The sequence below is a fragment of the Amborella trichopoda genome, chromosome 4 (assembly GCF_054954075.1).
Source record: "Amborella trichopoda isolate Santa Cruz 75 chromosome 4, AtrichopodaSantaCruz75HAP2 v2.0, whole genome shotgun sequence".
Lineage (NCBI taxonomy): Eukaryota > Viridiplantae > Streptophyta > Magnoliopsida > Amborellales > Amborellaceae > Amborella > Amborella trichopoda.
The window spans coordinates 16,813,994-16,836,360 of NC_142339.1; the positions used below are offsets into that span (position 1 = coordinate 16,813,994).

Here is a 22,367-nt window from a genome sequence, read left to right on the forward strand (position 1 = left end):
CTAATCCTCTCATAGTCCTCCCCAAGATAAGTGGGATGGTTTCAATTTGTTTGTTAGGCTGAAGCTCGTGGAAGTCTACTGTCTTTTGAGTTGATTCTCTCTTAAGGAATTCATCTTCAAGGAACTGGGCATCAAGGCTTTCAGTCACATTACGATTCAAGAGGATATAAAACCTAAAACCCTTCCCATAACTTAGGTATCCTACGAAAACATATTTTATGGTTTTAGGATCAAGTTTGGACCTATTTTGGGATGGTATGAGAACATGGGCTGAACATCCCCAAACCTTGAGGTGCTTTATTGCGGGAGGTCGGCCCATGAAGAGTTGGTAAGGAGTTGATTGAATTACTTTGGTAGGAATCCGATTAAGGACATATGTAGTGGTTAGAATCGCCTCCCACCAAAACTCTAATCCAAGATTAGCGGTACTTATCATACTTCGTACCATCTCAACTAAGGTCCTATTCCTTCTCTCGACAACCCCATTTTGTTCGGGTGAGTAAGGCATGGTGGTTTGGTGGACAATCCCATATTGAACACAAAGATCTTGAAAGGCTTGGGACGTGTATTCCCTACCCCTATCTGATCTAAGGGTTTTGATGGTTCGACCTAGTTGGTTTTCAATTTCCACGTTATATTGTTAGAATTTGGTTATGCCCTCACTTTTGTTTCTCATGAGATAGGTGTGACCAAAATACGAATGGTCATAAATAAATGTTATGAAGTACCTCATGTGCCCCATGGTAGGCACACTCATAGGTCCACACACATCCAAGTGATTTAAATCTAAAAGACTAGAGACCCTTTCGACCTTTTGGTGGGACTTCTTTACCATCTTTCCTTTAAGGCAAGCCTCGCATCTATTATGAGAATCAATATTCATTTTATCAAGTAATCCTCCTTTCATCAAAATATACATTCTCGATAGATTAATGTGACCTAACCTTAAATGTCATAAAGTAAAATTTTGTAAATCATCACACATGTAAGCAAACTCCTTTTTCATTTTGATTTCATAAAGCCCTTGAACAAGTGGGCTACAAAAACAAGGTCTCTATTAATAGAGCCGTCATGCACATAGACTTTTTCCTCCTTGAACAAGAGTACAAACCTGGCTATACTCATCTTGGAAACAGAGATGAGATTCTTCCTCATCTCGGGTGCATAGAGAGTGTCCTTAAGCATGAGAGTCTCACCATTAGTGAGTTGTAACACATAGTCCCATTTTCCTAAGACCTTTTCCATTTGATTTCCACCAATATAAAGATTATGGGTACCGAGTTTGACATTATAAAACCTTCTAAAACCCTTTATAGAATTTTTCACATGGATAGTAGCCCCCGAATCAAGAACCTACACATCGAATCAGATAAAGAACAATAGAGTTATTGCCAAACTACACACGGTGGTCCCTCGGACCACCAAAACAGTCTTGTATGGAAAGATTATGAACCCCAATAGGTAAAAACGTGATGAAAAAGTTTTGAAAATGGAGTGACACTCTGAGACTAAATTATTTGATGGGTTTGAAGTAAAGTAATTAATGGATACTATGCATGATTATGGATTCTCATGCATATAGGCTATAACTCATGAAGGACCACACTATGAATAAGCATGATGAAAAAGATGATCAAATGGGGATTTTAAGATCAATGAAACTTTTCTAAATTCAAAACTCCAGTATCTATAGATGCTAAGGATATGATCTTATGAGAAAATAAAATTCAATGGAGTTTACCTAGATAAATGCACACTATATACTTAAGCATAAGAAATAAGGACCACCATCAAGATCACCATTAATGGAACTCTAAAAGCTTTCTCTTCAATTTTTTCTCACAAAACCTTAGAAGGAGCGGAGCCACCATTTTCTAAAATGGTTTAAGAGTTGAGATAGTTAGAGTTTGAGCTCATGATGTGCTTTTATAACATAGGTGTAACTTTGGATTCAATCAACACCCTTGATGCATTAATCCAAAGGCATATGAGAGGCTAATGTACTTAGCCACCCATCCCCATCCCACCACTAGAATGAAGGGATGAGATTTCACACCATTATCACTCACCTTAGCCCTGAGTTATGCCACTTTACTATTTAATCTTTGGCCCATGTTTTTGTTCAAATTGTATCCAATATGGCCTTCCAAAAATACCCTTAGTTGTTTTTAATAATGTATTAGAGTAGATTACCACAAAGGCTAAAGGGAAAATAAGTAATTGGCAAAGCTCACACATGTGGAGATATTTTTCTTTATCAAAGCCAATCACTTTGTAGATCTAAAATTTCAAACCAGTCAATTTAAAGATAATGTCCCCTTCACATATGTGTGTGAAGACATTTTTCAACTCAAATTTGTAAATGCATTTTGTCTTTAATATCAAATAAATAAATTAATTAAAACTTCACACATGCCATGCATAGCCCATGTGTGAGTTAATTAAGACATGTGATAAAAAGGGGACCTTAATTTATAACATTATATAACAATATATAACAAGACACCATAACACCACCCCTTATAAAATAAATAAGCGATCAAATACCAATCTAGTGCTCAGCTGGGCAGTGATCCTAGGGTGAGGTGTGGGGTGCCATGTAGCAGCCTTATAGCCACTCGGAACGCCGCATGGCACTACCAGGTCAGGACTAAAGTAAAATTTGTGCCAAACAATATGAAAACTCTTATTTTTTTAGCAAATAAAATTTCGAAAAATTCTCTAAAATTCACAATAAATATTTAAAGTGTTTTTGAGCAATTATTAGGCTTTTCTCATCATTATAAAATCGGATAAAATGTATAGTGAGATCTTAGGCTAATAACTATAGGTAAGAGTACTCCATTGGGCTAGCCCCGAATGATGTTCTGAGGAGTCTCAGATCATCCTAATAGACCTATGTTCCACAGTCTAAAGAAGGGAACCATAATTGGCCATATCAAAGCTGTTGAGCCAGAACTTCCGATCATTCTGCTCTCAATGGATTACAGGTGTACCCCTATGAGACATGATCCAACTCAATTACAAGGGTCTTCTCGAAGCACATATGCACTGGCACTTCCAAACTTGGATAATGCATTTGGAAGAGTGGCTTCCCATACGAAATGAAAATGCATATGTCATGCAATGGTCTCATGTCAGGATACAGACTTATGTCCCATAAGTCTTGACCATTCCATACAAGGTGAATACTCAATAAGTGCTAGGGTTCTATTTTTCTCATTTGGATTCTTCAAGCCCTGGCTGATTGTAGCTAAACATGAGGGTAACTTATAAAATCCTGACTAGGAGGTGACCCTCACACCTCCTTGAGAAATTGTTTTCTCAACTCGTGAACTCTCGATGCCTCATATGTACTCGGGGCAAAAAAATCTGGGTTCCATTTCGCAAGACACAAAGATTTCAATATCTCAAGCACTCCCACTGAATGAGAGACTACTGGAATTTAGGCCTTGATAGGCCATATTTCCAACAATTGCAAGACCAGGAACACGTTCCTATTTTCTTGGAAATATGATCCTCCTCTTGGTGGGAGCTCTCTTCATTGATGTTGTAAAGGAAAAGCCTCATTTCTTCTTTGGAGGAAGAACATTATCATTCTAGACCAAATTTGAAAGAGAACTTGAGCATCAAATTCCTTCTTCGTCCAAGTCCATTATGTTCCATTGAAGCAATGCATCGTGTGAGTAATTCAATACCCTTGTCACAACTGATGTTTGCGAAGCCATGTCATTTGGAGTCCTCTCTTTGAGGGGTATGCTAGTGACATGATATATTATTAGCATATTAAAAATCTAGAAAGGCTTTTGAAAAATCAAAGGACGAAAACTACCTAATTTTTTTCTATGGAGTTTGGCGTGTATCTAGATATAATTCTATACATTTGTATGTAACTTTCAAATGATCCTTTCAACCTTGACCTATATCCTTATATTTATTTATTTTATGAGCCTGCCATTGTGCTCTGAGACTAGGAGAATCTATCAAGTGCTGATCCGCCACTCCCACTCCTAGTGACTTTGGGACAATCATTGCCATGTATGTTAGCCAGCTTGAAGCCATTTGGGCATATCATACTCATCCTCCTTAAATGTTGCAGAAAACTGCCTTGGTTTTTGTTAAGCCTTGTGCACAGTGAAACCATCGCATTGTCCGCCCTGTTTGTCATAGTGACAGGCTGAAGGATCAATGGACAAAGGGAGATAGTTAAACTGAACGCTAGAAATGATGCAATAAGTGCATAATTTTCTAATAGCATACCTCAAAAGAATAATATTGAGCAAACCCAAATCTATAGACATGGCTAATAGCACCCTATTATGTGATTAGCGGTGAAACTTTCTTGGAGGAAGCAATTTTAGGGCTACATAGATGGCTTCTAGGCCCACCATCCACTGGGCAAAATGCTGTTCAAAAGGATGTTGGAATGGCGGGCAACCAACTAGCTCATGGCTTAACGAGTATTAAAGAACCCCACTGAGAATGTAGTTACAAGAACACCAGAATGGAGAGCAATCAACAATTCGTGAAAGAAGGAAATGAATCAATAAATAACTACATGCATTTGTATGATTTAAATATTTAATAATGTAAAGGAGGTCTAAAGATAAGAGTATTAAAACATTTAATACCCTTGTGCATCGGAAAAACCCAAAAAGCGTTTTTGGAATCACATTAAATTCTATGGAAGTTTGGCGAGTGGAAAGGAAGATTCCTCGCTTCTGTGGGTAGAATCATGCCTATAAAATCTACCCTTTCAAATGTTCCCATATTTCATGTCCCTCTTTCCAATGCCTTCCGCAATAGCGCCTAGCCTAGAGTAGCTCATGAGAACTTCTTATGGTCAGGAGAGAGGGGGAGCAAAAAGTTCCACCTCATTTATTGAGACAGAGTATGTCAATATCCAAGCCTCAAGTTGAACAAGCTCACCCTACTTGGCAAGTGGTGGTGGCGATTGGCCACCCTGGACAGCCATTTGTTGCAAGCTATCATTCAACACAAATATCAAAGCTATCATTCCAGCAGGATCTTGAGGTTCCCAACACCCAGCAGGTCATCTGGTGTGTGGAAATACATATCCCGTAGCTACAGGGCTTTCACAACCAATATCCACTTCCACCCCAGAGAAGGCACAAGGGTCAAATTTTGGCCAGACTGTTGGATAGGGGATACGCCCTTAAAGGAGCTACCCAAGGTTATACTTCTTGTCTCGGAACCCTCAGGCATCAGTGGCTGAACAGATGGAGGCCACGAGTTCCACAAGAAGCGAGAACCCTAATTTTAGGACGCAACTCATAGAGGGATGATTTCCTGGCATTATCCACCCTTCTCCAGTCAGCCTCTCTTTTCTCCCATGGAGGAGACCAGATCATCTAGTCACCCGACTCCTCGGGCCTATTCTCTGTTTCTTTTTTCTACTAGCCACCAAACCCGCCTTCACCTCTCCACTCTAGTTACCCCAAAGCTTTGCTCTCTTTAACACCCCCCTACCCACCCAAAAAAATCCAAGTCCTCTTGGATACCTTGCTGAGAGGGTGCTGCCCATAGACTAGCTTCAAAGAAGAGGGCTCTCGTTTCCCAATAGATGTGTAATGTGCTTGGCAGTGGAAGAAACAAATGAGCATCTCTTTCTCCACTTCGAGGTTGCACACACCCTATTGAGAGCCCGCCTCCATCGAGCTTCCTTATGGAGAACGCCCTAACCAAGGAGGGCAACCCAAACTCAACTAGCTCCTTAGGTAACCTAGCCTAGGCCCTGCTAGCATCGATTGTATCTTCAGAGACCATACCAATCACACTCTTATCTTTCTCCCTACCCATTGGACTAGCCAATTTTGCTACGACTGAAGCCTTCGCTCTCCTTGAATGACTCGAGAAGTTCAACCCAGCTTGGAGCCTAGTTTTTGGTCATTGAAGCGGACTCCAACAATGTCATTTCATGGCATCATGACTCCCTAATGGAGGTTGCTCCACTTTTTTTGACAAAATTCTTCATATTTGTAGGGATATGCATGTCTCATGGAAGCATATTTGGAACAAAACAAACTCAAAAACAGACCACCTTGCTAAAGGAGCCTTTTTTAATTGCACTATGAGAACCATCACAACATCTCAATGAACTCAATCCCCATGTGTCCTTTACCTTTTTGTATCTCTTCTTCGTAAGTATGTTGTAGTAGCATTTCTGGAGCACACACACCACAACCGCATGCCCCCCCTTCCCCCTCCCTGCCTCTTTTGGTGATTGTGGGTTTGTCTGGGCCTCTTTTGTTTTTGTATGGCACCCCCTTGCTTTGGGATGCTATTTTTGTACTCTATCTTATACAAGGTTAATAATGGTTTCCCTTAAAAAACAAGAAAAAAGATATGAAGAGATTAACTTGAGGTAAATTTTTAACTCGATGATTCCGGGAGTAGTTAAAAGAATGAGCAAACACAATGGACTCAAGTCCAAGTGTAAGAAATAAGAAAGGAGGGTTGCTGCTTGAGCAGTTGATTGTTTGATTATGGAGAACCATAATGTGCATACACTCCGCTGTATCCTAGGACATGGTGCTCTGATATCATGTAAGTAGATACTTGATTGACAATTCACACAATACCTGCAAACAGGAGTTGAATGCCTCAACTACAAAATGTAGTGGCTGTGCATGCCTAAAACACATCTACAGCACATGATTGAAGGATATGTCCATCATACAAAAGCAAAAAGTACTACATCGTAGGAGCATATACGACATAAACTCCCACTTCAACTGCGAGGCACTCACTGATCACTTTAAAGACAAAGTGGCTTGAGTCTTGAGTGGAGCAGAAAACTTCTTTTTGTGATTGGTGAAGAGCTCAAACCATCTAAACAGGGATTGTTTTTGCCAGGAAAAAGTTTACTACTACGTGTAATATCCGTTTCCATAGAAGTTTGTGAGAACTATTGTCTCAATGATTAGCTCAAAGTTCATCCCAGAAGCCAGCCAATGAAGGGCGATAAATACATATTAATTGTCCTATTGCAAACATGACTGCTTTATAAACATGATAAGAACACTTGGTCGAAGCAACAAATTTAGTGATCATGTTTCACTTTGAAATCCATCCATGACATCAAAGTACAAATCACATTTAATGAGAGATCAACATTCACAGGAAATACTGTCTACCAAAATTCATATAACTGAAGCACTATAAACAAACTTAAGGATACACATTATTTAATCTACATGAAAATTCTTCACTCAAATAAAGATGAGGCTCTGCATCCCCCACTTCAAAATGTTAATCCATACATTTGAAGCCACTCAATCATCTCTCGAGTGATGTACATGTTCCAAACCTCATTTCTTCTCCAAGTGCCTTGCTCTCGAACTCCTCATAGCTTCCCAAATATGTGGGTAACTTAATGGTTCTCCACCAACTATTTTTACATTTGAGGACCTGGAATAGTTTGAAATGTTATCTGGAACAGCAGGAGGCTCACAAGGAAAGTTCAACTTTTCAAGTATCAGCTTTTCTTGCTTGGCATCTATTTATTGTCAAGCATGCACATTGTCACAAAAGAAGAATCAAGAACAAAATTTCATCGTGCTTCCAAACCTTAAATATATTTCCATTAAAGTAAAATGATATAAGTGACTTTGGCCAAATCAGTAATAAAAGACTGTTGTTTTGGATACATTCCTGATCAGGATTTTCAGTAAAACTGGAATGTAAAGCGTTTCCAACATTGTCTATAATGGCAGATGTTGTCATGGATGACTCAATGCATATGATGGCAGATATTGCATCTAGTCGAGCGACCTCCTTTCTGAACATTAGCCTTGCATGTGCTACAGTAAGAGAAACAGTAAAACCCTCAAATTAAGAAAAGAAGAGCAAATTAAATAATAACATTCAGAACACAAAGCATTCTAATATCAATAAGATGAGTATGGCATACCTTGTGCTAATCTTATCAAACTTTCAAGCATGCGTATTGTAGTTCTTGCTGCAAGATAAGGGAGACTCAATAAATGTCCATAATACAAAGGAAAGGGACATCACATTACACACCTGCATTTTGTGTTGCAGATCTCCGTTGAAGTTGATAATAACTTGAAATAACTTCTTCTGCATCCCTTGTTAGGATAGGCTTGAAAGAGCCTTTAACATAGTAAATGTACCTGAACTAAAAAGATAATCATATAATTTGCAGAGATATAGTTATTCATCCCATTAAGGAGTATAATTGTAAACATGGTGCAGTTAGGTACACTCAATTGAAGGATCAAATGAATCATATACTTTCTGAAAAATATTCTATACTTGGTTTGAGTATACTCAGGCCCAACATCTACAGTCCAGGTCTCTCCACACGGTGGGTGATTAGCTTCTGCTGCTTTTATAGCTGACCTGTTTTTTAGTGGACGATCTAGTCAACTCCACTGCCCAGCGATGAGCACAGAAATTCGATGTTGGGCAGTGCTATACTCCCAGAAACTATACAGTATAGGGAGCCCACAGTCCTAGGTAGCCCATTAGGCCATATGAAGCTCAGGAGGCATAGAAAATGTCATTAGAATGAAATCCATAAATTCAACAGATGTACCCACAAAACAGTCAAGCAGGTACAACTAACAATAGTATGACGAGGAATAAAACAATAATTCCATAACTTAAAAAGAGCAAAGTTGGATAGGTGATCGGAGACCAGCAGTCGAGCATTGCTACCTGTAACTTGAAGATAACCTAATATTTCAATAGAAATGCATATTTATGTAACATGCAATGGACCTATTAAGAACATGGATGGCAAATTATATACTTGGCATGATTCTTTTAATGGATAATTTAGTTCCTACCAAGACAAATTGAAAAGATCAAAGCTTTAAGAATTCGGATGGCAGATGGAAGAGCAAGAAGAACACAATTCTTTAATAGTGTAAAACCATAAAGCTTTAAGAGTTCACTTAGTGAACTAGAACTTATTTTTACAGGTATATAGTGTAAAACCTTAAAGTAAGTTGAGTCTAGGTGACGCAGTATAAAATTTACCGGCAAACAACACCAGCAAAATTAACCTCATTTAAGAGAGAGAAATAAAAATCGTGAAGGAAATCACAAGAATAAAGAACAAAACGCACGGATACTAGTATTCCTGCCCGGGCCCATAAGCAAAGGAGAAGAAAAAACACCCACAAAGGGCTCTCTCTCTCTCTCTCTCACTGTACACGATCTCAAAGATCACTTTTTTTCATTCCTAAAATTCATTCTTTGTTTACAATGTACGATCCACGTTTCATAAACCTATTGCATTTCTTCAATCCGTCTCAATTATTTTCCTTCCCATGAGATACATTCAAGTCCATGTGCCTATCTTGTGGATAGGCACCACCTCTTCAAGTTTAAAATATGGTAAGTATCCTTATAAAAAAACAACTAAAGTTAATAACGATCCATAAAAGACGAATACACTTCCTATCTCAGCTAGAGATAATAATTATCCATAGGAAACGACTTTCTAAAAAGAAACTAACTCTTTCAAAAAAGATTTACTCTACTTTCCTAAATAAATCCCCATCTAAAAAATACGCACATTTTCCTAAGTTATCTCATTAGGAAAACGGACCTTATCTCCTAATATAGAAAACATAAACTTCTGAAAACACTCATACCAAAATACAGGGATCTATCATTCTATACTTTCTTGAAATAAAAACTTTATCAAAAAAACCCAAAAAATCCTATTTTTAATAATTAACCCTAATAAATAAAAATAAAAAGTCTACCCAACCTCTAAAAATAAAATTAACAAATATAAAATAAAATTAACAAAAATAAAATTAAAACTTTGTAGCATGCAAATTTTGATCTGCATCATTCTCCCTTGGTTGGAGAAAATTTGACGTCGAGTTTTAAAATGTGCTAAGATCAACTTTGTATTAGTGTCGCAACTTTCTTCAACTTGAATTTTGGAAACACGATCCTGCGGCCGGTGGATTACTGCACTGATCAAAGCATGCACTGAAGGCGATAAACCCTCAAGGAAAAGGTTGTCGTATGTCGATTTTTCAACGACATGCGCTTTCTGAAATTGCTCAAATTTCACCTTCACCTTGGGACACACCACGAATGCATCGGTTTCTTCATCATACATCTCTATATGCTCGATCTCGAATACATTGGTTTCTTCGTCATACATCTCCGTAGGCTCGATCTCCTCTGGGAACAAGTTAATATGTTGATTCTCTACCTCTCCAATGATAAGAAAATTAGATATCCTTGCTGCCTCAAGGATAACTTTTTTCCTTTCATCTTGTTCTTTATAAAAAAAGAGGAACTTCATCAAAGATGGGGTAACCTGTGACATTCAAGAATGATGATTGCAATAAAAGATCCAAAACTACACGTTCTTCATCTTCAACTGGTTCTTCATCAAACTTAAGTAGATCAATTTCCCTACAATGAGGAAATAGATCATTCTCCCGACCAGGAGGCTCCCGACACAGAGGGTTGCCACAGAACGGGCTCTCGAAAATAGCATCCAACTCACTGCCGTCATCATAGTGTATCGAAGCTAGTTTTTACGCCAAGCGCAGGGTCAACTCTTCTACTTGCATTCTCAAACTTTTGTTCTCCATCTCTCGGAAAGCTCGGAGGTTTTATTCGTATTGAATGGGTTGAGTCCTGATGCCTGGCCATAGACCTTGTCCACGAACACCATGATCCACAAAAATCGACTACACTCTAATACCACTTGATTCCGTGTAAAATTTGCTAGCAAACAACACCAGCAAAATTAATCGCGTTTAAGAGAGAGAAATAAAAATCGTGAAGGAAATCACAAGAAGAAAGAATAAAACGCACGAATATGACTATTCCGGCACAGACCCATAAGCAAAGAGAAGAAAAAACACCCACAAAGGGCTCTCTCTCTCTCTCACTCTACACGATCTCAAAGATGATTTTTTTTCATTCCTAAAATTCATTCTTTGTTTACAATGGACATTCCACCTTTTATAAACCTATCGCCTTTCTTCAATCTATCTCAGTTATTTTCCTTCCCATGAGATACATTCAAGTCCACGTGCCTATCCACAAGATAGGCACCACCTCTTCAAGTTTACAATATGGTATCTATCCTTATAAAAAACCAACTAAAGATAATAACGGTTCATAGAAGACGAACGCACTTCCTATCTCAACTAAAGATAATAAAACCAACATGGACTTTTCTTATTATTATTCCTACTTCTATATATCCAAACCATAAGGATTGTTTCTAGCCATGAGTTCCCATATGACGTAAGCGCTCTTGGGTGGGGTGGGCCATCACATAGGAAATGACTTTCTAAAAAAAAAACTTAACTCTTTCTAAAAAGATTTACTCTACTTCCTAAATTAATCCCCATCTAGGAAATACGTACATCGTCCTAAATTATCTCATTAGGAAAGCGGACCTTATCTCCTAATATAGAAAACATAAACTTTCCTAAAACACTCTTACCAAAATAAAAGGATCTATCATTCTACTTTAAAGAAAAAGATACTTTCTTGAAATAAAGACTTTATAAACAAAACCCAAAACATCCTATTTTTAACAATTAACCCTAATAAATAAAAATAAAAATTCTACCCAACCTCTAAATATAAAATTAACAAAAATAAAATTAAAAATTTGTAGCATGAAAATTTTGATCTGCATCACTAGGACATTGTAGACTGTCAACATGTATATTACCGAGTCTCTTAGAAGACGTCTGATACTTTCAATATATAGAAAAGATCAAAAAACATGTATACTATTTGAGCAAAGTTATTTGTAGTAGTCCTAGTCTTTTGCTAGTCTTGAGATATAGGATAATGCTTTTTGGATGCATTCAAAGAGAATGTAAAGCATCCATGAAGTTATCCCAAATGGTCCATCAAAAGTAAAGTGTCTCCATTAGACTTCACAAAGAAGAACGAGAATTTGTTGGACTACAATAATTTGGAGAAGCAGCACTCTCTGCATCTGCACAGAATCAAGGACCAAAGGCTATCGGTGTAAAAAACGACTGCTGATTCGTTTTGACTGGGTTGGTGGAAATTGAAACTGAACTAGACCTCTGCTTCATGTTCCTAATATGTAGATAGGTACACATAGTACCAGAGCAAGGTGATGCTCATGAGGTTCTGAATGAACTGAGTCACTTCATAAGGAGAATGTCCTAAATTTTAGCAGTTGACACTGAGATATGCCAATTTACCCCCAACTGACATTACACCATTGCATCTTAAAAAGAGTTGACCTCATGTGTTGAGTCCAACACTAACTTGCAGGAAAGGCCAGCAATAGTTAGTTTTGATCAAGCTTCTTCAGCCTGATGATGTTATCTAATAAATTTTTGGAGAATTCTAGAAATTTCCATAATTGGCATTGAACGGGCAAGAATACACTAGGTACAGACAGAGTAGCATGGAATCACGGTTTTTCAATCCAATAATAATGGATCAGAAACAAACCATTTATATGTTGAAAAATCTCTTCGAAGGAAACAAGGAAAACAAGATACGCTTGAAAAAGTAAGTAACCTACTTAGTATTTACATGATCCAAGAGAAACCTAAAGCAAATTGCTTATGAGAACTAACAGCGGATGCCATTAGAAATTGTCATGTGACATTCCTATCATTTTATATTAGTCCAAGGGCATTATAGATGTGCAGTCTTGTTAAGGGCCCTATTGTAACAGTGATAGCCTCCTTAAAATCTGTATCAGTTTCCTGTATTCTTCCATTTATGTGTGATTTTTTAATACATTTTTAGCTGGTCTAACATGTCAAACGACGGGACCAAACACCATGACACAATCCAAACTACCCTTTTCAATATCCACTGCAAACATTAAAAATCAATAAGTTTGTGACTAAAACAGTTTTCGCCTTTTTTCTTTTCTTTTTTTTTGATGAGTAACTACAAAGGTATTTTATTATCCATAAAAATGTCAAATATATTGATTTTCCCTTCCTCCATGTGAAATCAGAATTACCTTCTAAGCATAAGCAGTGACCACAGACTGGTCAAGTCCTCGTCAAACTTTGGCTTCTCCGAGTCCTCATGCTGATTACAAAATGAATCAACAAAATGCATCATAAAATTCAAAATGATCATTTCCAGAAGAAATGGAATGCAATAAAGCATTTACCTCAGATAGAATGTGAGATGAAACAATTGCATCCCATTCAGGGTTCTTTGTATCCAGTAGCACCAAAACAATGTCAAAGCGGCTCAATAATGGCCCAGAAAGTGTAGTATTTACAGACAAAGCTAAATCAAGGTCAAGGGTAAGATGTAGGTAAAAAGCAATTTACAAACAAATATGTAAGAAGATGGTCATATGCAAAGGGAGAGAATAATTAAGTTTCCTCCAAGTGAAACTAACTGTTTGAACAATAATGAACTTAGATTTGTTAGGGTTCTTTCCCCTTGATCGAGTAATTTCTTAAATTGGATACTTTGATTAGGATCATATTGACCCTTGGGGTTTGTCACTCCAAACACAGTTGTCCTTGTACTCAGTGTTGTGACCAGACCAGCCTGAAAAGCATATGCGACATTAGCTAGAAGACAAGAGTTCAATAAAAAGAAACATGCCCCTTTCTGGAAAAGGAAGAAGACTGACGACTAAAAAACAATTGAAATTGACCAGCATTTAAACCTACATACAATAGTATATTCAACAATATGGATCAAATGGAGGGCTGAGAACAGCAATCATCTGAAGTATTGAAGGAAATGAGGATGCAACTAAAGGATATCCTCACGTACTTATTAAGGAAAACAACTATTACCAATGTGTCAAGGAATAGTAGAATATCATAGTACAAGATGCTAAAAATCCCAATTTTAAATAAAAGAAGTATAGAAATAAAAAAATTAGAATAGAATAGATGGAATACATAAGATTATTTAAAATATGGATATCAGATTTTCATAATAGTTGCAATAAAATCTTAGTCTAAATTATCCTCATGACAAGTATATATGCAAGGTCAAATGTCAGAATACTACTGAAATCATAAATGAGAAAGCGACACTTGATTTTATTTATATACAAATATACATGTCTCTCAGCAATGACATATATACGACAAGACAGGACACATACATCACAAGATTCGCCTAAACTTCCTCAAATCAACACCCAAAAGATGCAAATCAACAACCAAGCATCAACCAATGCATAAATCTAAGAACTTCCACAAATTAAATTTCTGCCCAAAAGTTCTTTTTATTCAATCGATCCAATAAAAACCACGGATGTGGCTGAAAAATATTGTTTGGGGGGATTTAATTCCCCTCAAACCCTCTCCGACCATTTTCGAAGGTCAAAGTAACCTTATTACCCCTACCTGAGGGGGTACAATTTAGAAAAAAATGGTGGAAGATTATGCGGCTTGATGTGGGATGTGGCTTTGATGTGGAGAGATACGGCGCATATGCGGGCGCTCTCTCCAAACTGCATGTGTGGGGATTTTCGATGCATTGCCCAGTGCATAGCACCTAATACGGCCACATATGCGGCGATGTGGCCTCATTTTAAAACACTGGGCTTCACAACTATTGTATTTACCTCTTGAGAGAATACATATCATGTTGATTTGAGTTTTATTTGAGACTTGGACTTTGCAATACTACATTGACCTTTGTGAAGTAGCTTTAAACCTTGGTAGTGCTGTTTAGACCTTGGTTTAGTTTTCAACCAGTGGTGCACGTTTTTTGTGGTTATGCTTATTGACCAAGATTATGCAATGTTGACCTTGGTTATATTGCTTTAACTGCATTAATTTGTACTGAGCAAAACAAGAGGTTTTTCAAGTTTTTAGGACCCAAAAACCAATTCTTTTGTGCCCTTTTCACTACATTGTGGACTTGTGCTTATTTAATTGAGTAATTTGAATTTATTGTCTAGATCATGGAGTAGCTTAAGAAGGGTGAGGACCTTAAACTTTCCCTTAACCTGTCCCATACCCGGTTTTAGGGGTTGGGTTGTGTTAAGTAGGCAGCCAACGTAAAACTTTACCAATGCTTAAATCCTAAACCTACAATATGTGCTAATGCAAAGGCATTCCCTAAAAGCGACGTGTTGTACCAGTACGCGGGTACAGTGAGAAATGAGCAAGGGTTAGCTAGGGCGTTCCCCTGAAGCGACGCGTTGCAGCGCCGCCCGGTGATGATGAAAAATAAGCAAGGGTTCTCACGCCATCGCAGGCAAAGAAGCCAGTCAAAGAGAATAGGCTTCATCTAGCCACATGTAATGTAGGAATGCTTATAGATAAAAGTATAGAGTTGGTGGATACAATGAGACAAAGGAGAGTAAACATCGCCTGTTTACAAGAAATTAAATGGAAAGGAAAAAAAAGCTAAAGAAGTAGATGGTTATGAACTTAGGTATATAGGAAATGGTAATAATAGAAATGGCGTAGGCAAAATAGTAGACAAAGATTTAAAAGATAAAATAATTAATGTTAAGAGAATAGGTGATAAGCTCCTATTAATTAAACTTGTATTAGGGGAAGAGATAATTAACATAATTAATGCTTATGCATCCAAGTAGGATTAGAGTGTAGTATTATTAAAAGACAATTTTGGGTGGACATGGATGGAATAGTTCAAGACATACCAAATGGAGAGAAGACCTTTTTAAGTGGGGACTTAAATGGTCATGTAGGGAAGGATAGTAGAGGATATGAAAGGGTAAATGGGGGATATGGATTTGGGGAAAGAAATAAGATGGGTGAGACTATTCTAGATTTTGCTATGGCTACAACCTAGCAATAGCAAACGCTTGAAAAAGTGAGATGAACGTTTAATGACATACACAATTATAAAAGTAGATCACATAAAAGCTAGATAGACTTCTTCTTAGTTAAGAAGGTAGAACAACCATCATGCAAAGATTGCAAGGTTATCTCAAGAGGGAGTTTGACTACCCAACATAGGCTTATGGTTATGAATGTCTGCATAAATACATGGAAGAGAAGGGGTGAAATTAATAGGCATCCAAGAACTAGATGGTGGAATTTAAAGAATGAAAAAATAGACTTTTTTTAGGGATAAATTGGTTAAAGAGAAAAATAGAACTTTGAGGATAAGGTCAATGTTATGTGGAATGAGATAACTGACTGTATTATGAAAGTGGCAAAAGAAGTTTTAGGGGAATCTAGAAGAAAAAGAAATTCCGATAAAGAAACTTGGTCGTGGAGTGTTGAGGTTCAGAAGGCCATTAGTGACAAATAATCATGTTATAAAACTTGGTTGTGTAATAAAAATGATCAAAACTTAGAAGAATATAAAAATACTAAAAAAAAAGGCTAAACAAATAATAAGACTAAACATAAGGCATATGATAATCTATACAGTAAACTGGGATCAAGAACAGGTAAAAAGTTATCTTCAAATTAGCAAAAATGAGAGAAGGAAAGTGTCGGGATCTTAACCATATTAAATGCATTAAGAGTGAGGATCAAAAGGTCTTGGTGAAGGATGAAGAGCTCAACGAAAGGTGGAGAGTTTGTTTTAAAAAATTATTAAATGATGAACACAATGGGCACATAGTGGTGGAATGAACCGTTGGCATAAATGAGGGCGAAAGTCATAGAGACAATCATAGGATTTAGATATCGGAAGTAAAAGAAGCTTTGGAAAGGATGAAGATAAGAAAAGCTTTAGAACCATATGGTATCCCTATAGAAGGTTGTAAGTGTATGGAGGAGATTGGCGTTGACTGACTGACCAAGTTGTTCAATAAGGTGTTGAGAACAAAGAAATGTCAGATGAATGCACAAAAAATACTGTGGTACCTAATTACAAGAACAAAAAAGACATACAAACTTGTGCGAACTATCGAGGGATCAAACTTTTGAGCCATACTATGAATCTTTAGGACAGAGTGATTGAGCAATGACTAAGGCATGAAATATTAAAAAATCAATTCAATTTTATACCAGAGAGGTCGACAACCGAGGTTATTTTCCTACTTTGGCAACTGATTGAGAAGTTTAAGGCAAAAGGAAAAGACCTCCGCATAGTCTTTATTGATCTTGAGAAAGATTATGATAGAGTACCTCGAGATTTGGTTTAGTGGGTGTTGAAAAAGAAAGGAGTTTTCAGACACTGCATCGACTTGATGAGAGATATGTACAATGGAGCGCTAACTAGTGTCTAATAACTAGTGGAGAGACGAGTGAATTTTCAGTGACAATAGTCTACATCAAGGGTCAGCTCAATAGCCCATACCTCTTTGTCTTAGTTATGGACGACTTAACTAGGCACCTACAAGATGAGGTATCGTGGTGCATGTTGTTTGCAAATGACACGTTTTAATGGTTGAGACTCGGAACAGCGTTAACACAAAGATAGAACTTTGGAGGGATGCTATAGAATCTAAAGGTTTTAAAATTAGCTAGACTAAGACAGAGTATATGAAATGCAAGTTTAATAATAATAGGAGTAGAGACAATGAAGTAGTTAAGATTGACAGTTAGGAAATACCAAAAAGAGCGCATTGTCGATATCTTGGGTCGATAATCTAGGAAAATGGAGAGATTGGGGAAGATATCGCACATAGGATTAGAGCTTGGTGGGCGAAGTGGAGATGTGCATCCAGAAGTTTATGTGATCGCCACATAGCAATGAAGCTCAAAGGCAAGCTCTATAGGACAGCTGTGAGACCAACTTTGCTCTGAGGCGGAACGTTGTGGACATAGAGCTATTAGATTCAATTATATAGCTTTGGGATTTGGAAATGCTATTATCTTTGACTTTTTGCGATTGGTAAATGTGTGAAATGTGCTTCAACTTCTACCTAGTTTATTGGCTTATTATGTAATATGCAACTACCTGCAATATATGTATGTGTGTGTGTACACACACACACATAGAACATATACATGCATATATGTATGTTTCGGGTGCCTCAAAACCGTCATACCCACATAGGCCCAGAAAAAAAAGAAGGAAAAAGTAAGCACCCCCCTACCATCGAGGGGCCCCCTCTGATGCCTCGTACTTTCTAAAACCATCAATATAGATATAATTCATATAAAATACATACTTTATTGGCTTATTATTAGTTTATTGGCTTATTATGTTATATGCAATTATCTGCAATATATGTTTGTGTATGTACACACATACACAGAACATAAACATGCATATATGTATGTTTCGGATGCCTCAAAACCGTTATACCCACACAGCCACAGAGGCCCTTAAAAAAAAAAGGAAAAAGTAAACCCAACCCCCTTCACCCACGTGGCCCCTGCCCCCCACCCCACCCAGGGGCCCTCCTTTGATGCCTAGTCCTTTCTAAAACCTTGATACAATGAATCTTTGTCATGTAAGGAGTATTCCTCTTGTTATAAGATCTCGTGAAACAATGTAATTTTACTATAATAAGAAATCAAAACATTGCACCTGTCTGCAATTGTTTTTATACTTCCCATACTTCAAAACTTTCTCCTTCACGTTACAATATCAATCTTTCCAAGTTTGTGTTTCGAAGCAAGGGATACGTCTCTCAGTTCCTTTGAAAAAAATGGTAGCAACTTGATCCTTGTCAGGGAGGTGGGTTGTTTGATGACTCCTTCAAGTCTCTTTCAGATATAGTAACAGTCTTCCTGTGCTTAATATGCTCATGAATTGTTTGATTCTCTGCCATTTATTATGTAATTTTTCTAAGGCATGGCAATATTATAGAATATCCGTAGGTTGTGAATTTTGCAATCTATGGCTGACATTTTTGTATCAATGATTCTCCTGTTTCATGGGATAATAAATGACAAGGATTATATAAAAGGTGGTGTAACTGTATAAGTGCAGTACAATTTCAGAATGGTAGGGATGTAACTGTATAATTCAGCATAAGGTCAGAATACAAGAAGGGTGGGAGGGAAGAAGGAAGCACTATTGGTTGCTACCCAATTAATCATGTTCTCAAACAGCTTGGGGCACTCCTTCCCTTAAATCACTTCTAAGTAAAGCAGATCTACTTAGAAAGTTATTGATCAGGGGCAAGCATAAAACAAGTTGTCATTTATTTCTATTGATAGTCCAGCTTGAGGGTGACAACAAGTCCAGGGTTTGTAACTTTAAAACTCTTTAATTTTCATGGACTTTTAGTTTGTAGTATTGTTTAACTTTAAAGTTTGGGGTTGCAGATTGTGCTTAGGGTTGTCTATTGTTGAATAGTTTATGAAGCTAGATTCAAGTTTCTAGTTTTTATCATGGGATAGTGGATACAGAATCTACGACAGCTAATAATTTTGTAGTTAATGAATAAACTAAATACGTACTATCACATATATCACCTCCATATTTTTTTCTATGCATTAACCTATTCTTTTAGATTTTTTAGAATTTTTTTATATTTATTGACGCATCCCCGCGATGCACCCTCATCCGAACTGCATCGCCGCATCAGGCCCCCACTGCTTTCAGTCGCATCCTGCATTTTAAAACACTGGTGAAGCCTGAATCCTAAGCAGAATTCGGCTCGATGGGATGCTTGTTACATTGAGCTCCTAAAGTCCGACTCAATGTAATAAAGAAACCCCTGACTTGGAAGATCCAAGATGCAATGGGGCCATAGCAAGAATACATGCAGGATACAACCAAGCGCAGTGAAGCTATTTGCAGGTTCTGTACGTTGCACTCTTGAAAGAAACCTTTTGAAGAACACAATCTTTCACTCTGATTTGCCCCTAGATAACTCCGGCTAGGGACCGACTTCAATTTGGTCAAAATTTCATTAAATTCCATTGGATAAGTAACAAGTTTTGAAGATTTTTTGGTTAGCCGAGGCTTATATTCATAGGACATCCGTCAACCAAGACAAACATAAAAACAGAGGGAAGAAACCTGAAAAATGAGTTCAGATGAGGTATCTATAGAAAACTAGATAATTGTAGTGAACATGCAATCGGCCTTTGAAACGGTAGGTGACATGTTGTGAAAATATGTCAATACACATCATGAGATATTAACTGAGCAAGTGTTTAGGTGGTGGAGATAAAAACAGCCATAGCTGCACTGAGAACTGATAACCAAGGTGAAATGTTGCATGACTCAGTACACCATGCCGAACATTCACAATTGCAACTGAAGGTCGCAAACCATTGTTATCCTGTGGTGAATACTCATAACTGTGTCCGGACACTGCTGAACATGGTGAACCATGACAAAAGGTCCAGACCTACTGTAAAAGTGTTCTAGGGCAACCAAACTGCCTTAACCACAGTCAAGGTTGATCAAAAGTTTGACTAGCAAAAATTTAAAACTTTAGCACAAACCAAAACCTCAGCCTCAGCCACAGCCACAGGCTCCACCCACCCAGTCGCCCATGCATGTGTGTGTGCATTTTATGCACGCGCACGAATTGAGAGTCCCAAATCTTCCTCTCTTCCAAGAGCCCTTAAGGCTAAGGAAATCTCCCAATTATAAATCTAGAGAGAAGCTTGTCTCTACGTAATGTGGGACTAAAATTTTCACTCAACTCCTACTTTGCCTGAAGTCTGAACATGGTCAAACAAGTTACTAAACATCATTTGTTGCTTTGAAACACCCTTTTCCATAAACAGCAATCCCCCACTTGAGGCAGGCAATTTTTAAAACATTGCATTGTACCACTTTGCATATAAAAAGATGATAATGAAATATTACAGAACGCTAAATGCTTTCTCGAAAGAATTGTACAATTCCTATCACATATCAATAACAAAGTAATCCATTAAAAGACACAACATATGTTCATTGAAAATCATCCAAAAACTTGACAATATGGCACAAAGTGTGAAATTTAAAGATTACCTTCGCAACACTTATGGTTTGTTGCTCCATTGCCTCATGTATAGTTGCTCTATCATGCTCCCGCATGCTACCAATTCAGAACAAAAATAATGACTAAATACTGAACCAATTTGACATCCAAGTACCACAATATCCAGTGAAATCCACTAGGGATTGATATTCAAGGTTCACGAATCCATGATCGAAGGATGTGAGTGTATATTTCAAAAGGCTTCCCAACATAACTTCCCTGAGGGGCTAGATTATACAAAAGTGGTGGACCAATCCATGCATTGGTTGATGAAAACTAAGGAATGAAGATACATTTAAGGAAAAACCATGCCATGCCATGAAAATAGTTACTTCAGTCAAGACAATCATTATATCTCGAAGCTGATAAATGTCACATCAACATTGTTGTATCAGGAAAGTTCATAGACTTACACAAAAGATAAAAATTCATACCATCTTGCATTGCATAAGGCATCATCTCCCATTGTTACTCACCAATGACTAAACAACTACCAAAAGAATATCAGACAGAAGCAAATGACTACACCCCTCTTTTCTTTTTTTTTTCGGGGGGGGGTTGCTGGGGTAGTTCAATGGTAGAATATAAGCTAGAAAAAAGTTATGTACATATGGGTAGCCCTCAGTTTTTCAGTTTTTTTGTTTTTCTAATGCACAACTGACATGCATAACGTTGAAGAAGTATCAAGTTGTGTATTTAAACATCATCCCACAAACATAGGAAGTACAAAAACATTGATTAGTATCATGAGTATTCAATCTCTTAAACAGTTAAACCATCATATTTTCCTCAAAACATTTGCTGACATTGTCAAATATTAGCTAATATTCGAAAATGTTCAGAAACTTAGACCACCAAACCCCAACCACCCCAACTCCAACCCCACAACCACTACCACCAATAATGGCACTTTTTCAGACTTCTAGGGATGGATAGCACTAGAGAAAGCATCATCCAAGATTCTTGGGTTGAATGGACTTCATAGTGCACAAGATAGGAACCCATTTCACCCCCTTGGGTAGTCCATGGCAAAAATTAGCAAGCAAACAAAAGCAAAAGTTGATATACAATACACATAATAGGCGTAAATCTATAAAGGCAGAAATATATTAAGAAGGGCTCTTCACACATTTACCATTAGAACTCAACACCATCATCAAACAGTAAATGGAAGGTCAATGAGATTATCTTGTGTGAAGATTCATATAGCTATGAAAATGAAAGTAAGTACCTTGATGAAATTACACAAAGTTGTAATAACCAAATTTACCCCATATGGGAGTGTCATAGTACAACACAGCCAATAATACCCCTTAGGAGGACAGCGTATTAAGCCGCTATAGAGGCTCTCTTCAATGGTATATTGTCCATAATAAAAGCAATATAGATTAGCGAATACCCCTAATGTGAAAATTGAATTTCTATATTAGGAGGATCTGACTGATTGAAGGATAAGTCTCTAACCACAAAATAAAACAAACACAGAATTTACTCAGTAAAATGCAAGGTAAGATTGACTGAATGCAAATCCAGG

General features: G+C 37.4%; 1 protein-coding gene across 5 annotated transcripts in view; it reads right to left on the reverse strand.

Moving 5' to 3' along the window:
• Positions 1-7,096: 7,096 nt before the first annotated feature.
• Positions 7,097-22,367, reverse strand: part of MCM9 (minichromosome maintenance 9) — an 86,009-nt gene continuing 70,738 nt past the window's right edge. For 2 of the 5 annotated variants that reach the window (XR_016054249.1, XR_016054248.1), the window contains exons 13-20: positions 20,824-20,890; positions 13,470-13,551; positions 13,160-13,281; positions 13,004-13,074; positions 8,047-8,161; positions 7,934-7,981; positions 7,671-7,823; positions 7,097-7,519 (exon numbers count right to left, since the gene is read on the reverse strand). Coding sequence is in view for 2 of the 5 variants with exons in the window: in XM_020673168.2 (XP_020528827.2) it covers positions 7,332-7,519; positions 7,671-7,823; positions 7,934-7,981; positions 8,047-8,156; positions 13,004-13,074; positions 13,160-13,281; positions 13,470-13,551; positions 20,824-20,890 (841 nt within the window). In the remaining 3 variants the exon portion in view is untranslated. Of the gene's footprint in view, positions 7,520-7,670; positions 7,824-7,933; positions 7,982-8,046; positions 8,162-8,298; positions 8,386-13,003; positions 13,075-13,159; positions 13,282-13,469; positions 13,552-20,823; positions 20,891-22,367 lie in introns of all 5 variants that reach the window. The other 3 variants (XM_020673168.2, XM_020673165.2, XR_002282512.2) reach the window with 2 other exon arrangements.